At 33.1% G+C, this 8,260-nt stretch overlaps 1 protein-coding gene across 1 annotated transcript; it reads right to left on the bottom strand.

Moving 5' to 3' along the window:
• Nucleotides 1-4,423: 4,423 nt before the first annotated feature.
• LOC108378408 (uncharacterized) lies at nucleotides 4,424-7,193 on the bottom strand. Its single transcript, XM_017634706.1, has one exon. The coding sequence runs from the start codon at nucleotides 6,939-6,941 to the stop codon at nucleotides 5,064-5,066; it is 1,878 nt and encodes a 625-aa protein (XP_017490195.1). The 5' UTR covers nucleotides 6,942-7,193; the 3' UTR covers nucleotides 4,424-5,063.
• Between the last annotated feature and the right edge of the window lie 1,067 nt (nucleotides 7,194-8,260).

Raw genomic sequence — 8,260 nt, 5'->3', positions numbered from 1 at the left:
CTGTGCAATATTTTGATATTAAATGGCATGATACTAATCTCTTGCGATATGTCAATTTCTTACATTTTTCAAAAGAAACAACAAAACGATAGTTGGAAGAAGATCTAATAACAATGATAGGCTGACGTCTATGTATGCAGTTTCGACCTAAGCCTGACGGAACATCCCTAACGACATTTAAAAGTAAAATTAAAATTCACAAAATCGGTATTTTACAGGGCCAGAGAGAAAAGTTCAAATAGAATCCAAACCTTTTTGAAAATCCGCTCTCAGTAAAAAGAATTGAGTCATTGTTTGGCAGAGTAAAGAATTTTAAGACAAATAAACACCAAACAAGTAAAACTAAAAAATAAATTCTATGAATTGAAAACGTTCTAATTGCCATTGATGCTAGTATAAATACATACATCCCAGAGCTGAAGGGAAATGGAGGGGTATTTAGCAGATACCCAAAGACCTTAATCAATAGGATATCTTCGTACTAGATCGGTCTAAAGCTTCCGAAATGGTCAGCTGCGCCACTTTGATAATTCAGATCGTATTACGGGTAGTAGAATTAACTTCCAACAGTGTTTTTGAACCCGGCCTTTGTAAGCCGTTTATGCTGCTAGGCACAAGGTGCGAGTGTAAGTGTATTATGAAAAGGCTTTTTGTAAGAAAAAGAGGTTTGCAAATATCAGGAAATCGTCTCTTTACAATCACTTTTTTTAAGACTAAATAAATAAACAAGAACATCACAATAACTTTTAAGCCATTAGGGACTAGTTTCAACGTACAATAAAAACGGACAGACTTAATTAAGACAAAATTTTTATATTAACTATTTACTCCCCCAAAGTTTTTTCTGTTCATATAATTTGTATTTGCTGGTTGTTACGTATTGAAAAAGTTTGTAAGCTATTAAATTCAATCCACTTGTAATACATTTATGTGCTTACATGTACAATGATTTTATTGGAACTTCAATTGATTTCAATTATAATTTAATTATAAATAACATTTACTGATTTTAAAAAATATATATATACATACATTAGAAGCTTAATTTTGCAATCATTAGAGACCGACATACATAAGTGAAATAAGTAGTCATTTTATAAACAAACACATTCATTTCTTTATGATAATACATATAATTACACAGATCAACAATTAAAAAAAATATATATATTAATGCCGAGACGTCGTTAGTTGTTTGTTAGGTGTGCGTTGACAACACTAAAAATATTTTGATATTTGTTTCTTACGTGCATGGTTTTTAAAGTCTTATCAGTGCGTTTCTATAAATAAATTGATTTAAATATCAAGTCTTCATAGCGTAGAAGTTGTCTCAATGAGCCAAGTGTAGTTTGTTACATTTCTGATGAATACACAGTTAAAAAAAAAACTCGGAGAACCCAAAAACGATTTTATAAAAAAAAGTCCAAATAATTGATAACCTTCTCCTTTTTTTGAGGTCGCTAAAAAGTGCTTATTTTTCCTACTTTAAAACGAATGTGGATTAATAAAATTATAGCTACTCCGTAATCATAAACCACATGCTGGATAACTTTAAAAACTTAGGAAGTACATCAAAGTCATATTGACCAATTACCAGAGAATCATGGATCCTATAGCAGAGAAGAAAGGGGGAGCTTTTCGCCAAGATCTACAAACTATAGAAGAGAAGCAGTTATATTCTTGAAAGCTCGGCAAATATTTACTTTTAAATGATGAGTGGCGTTTTTTTTTTTAATACAATACGGCGGAATTTTTTTTTTATCTATTGAATTCGCTATACGGGATCCGCTTCAGTTAAAGAAGAATGCCTCATATGTACATACATATATAAAAACTTTATAATATATTTGCTTTGAAAGTCAATTCAAGATTTTTAACGAGTGCAGTATACATCCATAAATACATATAGTTACCTTAATATAGAATGGCCCTATCCCACATCGTCGCTGAAATAAAAACAAACCGTAACTAACTAAAAATCAAAAATTAAATTTTTGATTGGTTACTTTGACACATATCATCGAATTATAAGCCCCCACAGGGTTTATGCAATAAAATTTAGTTACCTCTCAACATAAAGGTAAAAAAATAAATAAATAAAAATTGGTATGTCTGCATTACCATACAATAGATATTAACTAGAATCAATAACTCATGCTATTACTTATTTGTACAGATACCACTTATTACACGACTTTGCTAATTGCACACTACACAGACAATTTACATTTTACAATTTAAGTTATAATTTTTGATGACAAACATTTGCACTATATGTATGTATGTATTAATTTTATGTTTTTGTTGAGTATAATTGTAAATGTACATACACTCACGGCCAAAAGTATTTACCCAGAGAATTTTTCACAACCGCTTTTATATTAATTTGTTCTGCTAGTCTTTATGAAAATATTGTTAATACTAAAATAAAAAAAATTAATAGTTCAATTTCTAAACTTTGTGCAAAACTCAGGGAAAATCAATAAAATTTCCATGCAAGTTTTAAACTTTTTAATCACATTTTATTTTTATTTTTTGTAGCTCATTAAATTTTATGCAAGTTTGAAGTTTTTTTTTAATCGAAGGTGTTTCGCATTTTTTCCATTCAAACTAACCTCAAAATTTTTTAAATGGAAAAAAATGAATGAAAAAAAATTTGATCAAAAAGCTGAAAATCTGCATGAAAATTTTTGCAGAAAGTTCAGAAATTGTACTTTTTTTTTTGTAGTGTTAACCACATTTTGATAAAAAGCTGGCGGAAAAAAATGTTTGCTTATGTTATGAAAAATTCGCTGGGCAAATACTTTACTTTGGGCCGTTAGTGTACATATCGCACACCATCTTCAAAAGATGCACAACTCAAAATTTGGCATTTTTTAAATTATGCGCTAAAAATGTACACAGAGCGTTTATTTACCTTTCCGCAAAAGCTAGAGCAAATTTTTGTTATAATTTGTTAAAAAAAAACCTAAGGTGAAGTCTCCCTTGCCCATATAATTATCAGGTGCAAAGAAATAGTTTTTCGTATTTTCTGACAAACGTGTAATTTTGAGTTGTGCCCCTTTTGAAGACGGTGTGCGATATGTATGTATGAAATATGTATGCAGATATGAAATTTTTGTGAACAATGATTATAAATACTTAAAGGATAAGTTACATATGTATTTCTTTCGCTTTTTACACGGTTTTTTTTCTGAACATTTATAATAAACTTTCACACATGTTACTTTCAAAATGTTTATCTTAATGCAATGATTTCTTTTTCATAAAAAAATATTTTTAAACAACGCACATTTTTCAACATATTCAAAACAACTGAGAAGATAATTGAGTTTGAATATGAAACATACATGCAATGGTAAGTAAACAGGGATGGAAAATATTTATTACTTTTTTGATCAGTGATAAAAACAGTGTAGACCGAAGCTTATGAAACTCCTTGTCTGTTTATTTTTAGCCTAAAAAAAGTTGTTTCCAACTTTAAAATCATTTTTTTTTGTTTTGTTGTCATTATCTAATTCTCTCTTATTAAGCAAATATCTTTTTTAAATTAAATAAATTTTAGTGTTTTTTTTTATGGCTAGAACGATATCTATTAATTCCTATCTTTTGTGGCGGTCAAGTTTTTTTAAATCGGTTGTTTTTGGCTCATTTGAATAAAACATTGGATATTGGGAAAATAATAACCGAACTTTTTCCCAAAAAAGAGAAGATCAGTTGATTAATATTTGTTTCAAAGTGAGACAAATAATGTAGATTAAAAAATTTAATTCGAAAATTCTAAAAAAATATTCGCTTTTAGTTTTTTTTTTAAGCAAAACTTAAAATCTTTTTGTGCCTAATATTTAAATACATAGTACAATCACCATCATATCATCAATACAGGACCCTATTTTACATAAAAAACGCTACAGAGCTTGTGCCTGGCACCGCCTATTTATGACTACAAATGTGTATCTATTTCATTTCATTTTATTTTTTACTTCTTTTCATTTTATTATTATTTTTTTGTATTATAATAAACCTTTTATTGTATTTCAATCAACTTTTTATTGTATTTTAATCAATTTTTTATTGTACTTTAATCGACTTTTTATTGTATTCTATTTTCTGTATTTTTTATTTAATTTAGTATTTTTGTTTTATCAATTTACTTTTTTATTTGTACTTTTTATTTAATTTATATTTTTTTATTGTACTTATTTGCTTTTATTGTATTTTAATTTCTTTTATGGTATTTAATTTTCCTTTATTTTATTTGGTTTTTATTGTATTTTATTTACTTTATTATTGTATTTTAGTTTTCTTCCTTTTTTAATATTGTATTTATTATTTCATTTTTTATTATATTTTATTTTTCTTTATTTTTTATATTTTATTTGTTAGTATTTTTTTTATTATCTTGCTTACTTTTTTATACTTAATTGTTATTTTATTTTTGCTGAGAATTTTTTAATTTTAATTTTCTTGCTGAAGATCTGTCATTATTTAAAATAGTATATGCAAAGGAAGTTTCGTAAGTCTGTGGCTTTTTGATGTTTTGTTTGATAGCCATAGCAAAACAGACAACTCCGTAAATTTTTACGTAAATGGAAAAATATGAGTTTCGTCCTTAAACCATAAATTCTGCTAAGCGCTGCTACTCCGCTACCACCGTTGCGTAACCGTGGACGAAAATGTTTGCATCACAATAAACATTTTATAGTTCACTAAAAGTAAAACTCCACTCCAAGTTTTTAAGGCGTTCAGTGTCCTTTTCAACTGCATATATGTATGTACATAAATTTAATATTTATTTAAATTTTTGAGATTTTTTTACGTTCGAATCCTTTATGATGCGATTAACGGAAGGTTCAAGAACTGTTTTTCGGCGTGATTTCCATCCCTGTTACTATTTTTTGTTTATGTCTGTTTATGTGTATGTACATTTGTATGCATTTTTGCTTAGGTGTGTGTATGTATGTATGTAAATGTATGTGCGCTAAAATATGTACGTGCTATGATACTGTGTTGTGACATGAACATCTGGAACTCCACCAATCTCACTAAGACTTACTAAGTTACTATCTGTAGCTCTTAAATTTATTGAATTCAGTCGGATTGTTTGGTGTGTTTTTGGCGGCGGCGGCGGCTTTATGCAACTGTGACAATGTTGATGTACGAGTATATTGTTGATGTGCAACAGATGAGAAATGCCTCTTCGCCTTTGCCAAATACAGCTCCCAAAGCTTTTGCATTTGTTCAGGATTAATGAGATGCCAAGCATAGATGAATTCCACACTATCACTTGTCGTCACATCATTGAGCAAATTGTCACAATCATCTTCGTAGAGTATATATTCGTAGGCATTTGTTATGGGCGCACTGATATTTTGCGCCAAAATTCCCGTTATATGGACGTCATCTATCCAAAAGTATGTCGATACTTGCGCGGCATTGTACAAAGCCAATGCCACATCTGGCGAGTATATTATAGCAAAACCTGGACAGTATGGCGGATAGTAGCGACCGGCATATTCCCGCACATTGACACGCCATTTAGAGCGATAGCTACGTTTGACTTGAGCATTAATAGTCGTTTTGCAGAAAAGCAAATCTTGCGGATGACGGAATAACATTTGAGCGGCATTAAATTGGGTGGCATTAGTGCGCAAAGTCGATAACTGGGGACTGACATGAAGCGCGGCGGAGGCATTTCTTACAGTACCTCCACTACTACTTTTACTGCTACTAGTACTACTACTACTACTACTACTTTCCATGCTGGTATTTTCAACAGCGTTGCTAACGGTATCGGCGGTATGTTGCATAGATGCTGCAGCAGTGGGTAGCATTCCTACCCGACTCTCCAACGCATCACTCTGTAGTGTACGCTCTAGGTAGATGAGCAATTGTGGCGTATTCACATAGACATCATCATCGACCTTAATTAATATTTGCGCATGCGCACAATTATACAGAAACCATTTGAATGCCATTACATGCTTATAGGTCATATTGCGATAACTATCCACGAAGGCGCCCTGTATTAAATCACCATTTTCGAAATTCTCCCGCTCAATATCCAACTGTTGTGCCTCGGTCTCGACCATGCCGAGTAAAAAGATAATTCGCAATGGTATAACGCCATTGACGCGCGGTAGTAAATCCATATTGGCCCAGGTGTCACGTATAAGGCGGCGCTTTTCTTCATTCGCCGGCGCTGAATGCACCAGTATCAGTCCTTGTATATCCCTACTACAGCCATCCTGACTTATAAGGTACGCGAAGTCGTGCAGATCGATTAGTTGATGGAAGTCATCCGGTGGAAAGTTGTACGTTCTCACATTGCCGGCGGTCGTTGTTGTTTGTAAGTCTGCGTTATTCTTTAGCGTTGCCGCTGTGACTAGTGGTGAGGGCGTACTTTTAATTGAGCTTACACTTAAGCTGCTGGGTGGTGCATAATTCTTAATTACATGTTTACTTCTACTCTTATTCTGGCTCTTACGACTAGTGGTGGTGCTAGTGCTAGTGCTAGTCCTGCTGCTGCTGCTGCTACTACTACTACTACTATAGCCGCTAATGTGGAGAAGACTATTATCATTCGCTTTACGCGTTACTTTGGCAGCGATTTCGTTCGCTTCGACGCTATCGGCTAGTAAATGTTTACCGGCATATAGCTGTTGCTCTTGCCGCGCCAGAGAATTACGCGCCGCTATACCGTTCGGCCAAGCTGCCCGACCGGGCTGCTGCTGTTGATGTTGTGTTTGTTGTTGGTGGTGTTGGCGTAGAGACGCGTCTTCGTCGACCAATTGTTGCGCGTTCGTATTGGCATTTGCGCCGCTTTCTGCAACACCGCCGTCGTATTCGACGCTGAGCACGGCCGGTTCCTGCATTCGCCATATTACGACGCATACATTGAGCAACACTATTAATCCCCATAAGGGACGACGTTCCAACATCTCCAGCACTGCCCGGCACCTACTCCGGGCACGAATTTCGTCTGGTCTCAAATACTGAAGACGTTTCGGTCGCGTTGATGTGTTGATTTTGTTTTATAAGCAGTGCGGTTGGACCTCAAGCTGAGTGCAGTTGGTGGCATTGAATATTTCATGCAGTTATACGAGTTGAATAGCGGTACACCAATTGCCAAACATAGCGATAAAGTTCAGCCACGACGATAGGTTCCAACGTTAACGAATTAAGCACTGAAAAAACAACAAGAAAAATATATATTTAATGGATACTAGCCAATAAAAGTACAAATTAAATTTTTAAAAAGGGCAACTATGGTCAAAAATATTTTTGGGAGCAAATTTTTATAATTGGAAATATTTCTAGATAGGTGGCAACTCTATTTAAAAATATACCAATTTTTCATTGTAAGGCCTCGGAATTGTACTCAAACACTCACAGAATATTCAAGACTTTTTTCATTAAAAGTGAAACTACTAGACGGAACTTTAATCTGAGTCGATGGATGTGGTTTCCAAGGTAGTTTCAAGGGTACTTAAGTTCAGTCACTATGCCGCCCCATAAGTAGCTTTTTGTTTTTACTAAAACAAATGGGTGAGCTAGTTTTTTGATGGCCGATAAAAAAAGTAGGTGTGATATTTGATCGACTGACATCCACCTTCAATGTTAGGGTGCAAACATCAATCAGACGCGACGACTGCTGCGTCATAGGCATATAAATATGTATGTATGTATATACACATTTTAATATATATGAGTATCCACCTCCCTAAGTAAAGATAAATAGTTATAGAAACAAAACTGGCCGCCGGCAAATATGTATGTATGTATGTATATGAATCTAAAAAAAAAAAATGTGCAAACACTTTCCCTACAATCCCTAGCTGGCAGAATAGCGCAACGATTCCAAGAAAAAAAAAACCAAAAACCAAAAACCAAAAACAATATCGCCTAGAATAGAAATACTAAGTGCACACTAAACGGAAGCCTCATCAGAGGAAACTCATAACAATTTAAATTCAGTGTCAAAGTCAAATGGAAAAGATTAAATCGCGTCGTGAACGCTAGCGACAAAACAAAGAGCGAGCTAATACAGCTACAGTATCAACAACAACAGCAACAAATGCACTAACAATTATCACAGCCGCCGCGGCAGTAACTAATACCTACATATACACTAGGCGACAAATGAAAGTCTACAACACCTTGTTCTAAAATAATATTCACAAATATTTTCATGAACAATTTTTTGCATTAATTATTTATGAAAATATAATATATGTATATATATCCATGTATATATATT

The sequence above is a fragment of the Rhagoletis zephyria genome, unplaced genomic scaffold (assembly GCF_001687245.7).
Source record: "Rhagoletis zephyria isolate East Lansing unplaced genomic scaffold, Rhagoletis_zephyria_1.1 Rzeph_scaffold_14047, whole genome shotgun sequence".
Taxonomy (NCBI): Eukaryota; Metazoa; Arthropoda; class Insecta; order Diptera; family Tephritidae; genus Rhagoletis; species Rhagoletis zephyria.
The sequence above is the reverse complement of the archived record's forward strand: the minus strand, read 5'-3'. Positions and strand labels throughout refer to the sequence as shown.

Bases quoted from the DNA above. Each gene is read 5' to 3' on its own strand.
- LOC108378408 (XM_017634706.1), bottom strand. From the start codon at position 6,941: ATGTTGGAACGTCGTCCCTTATGGGGATTAATAGTGTTGCTCAATGTA.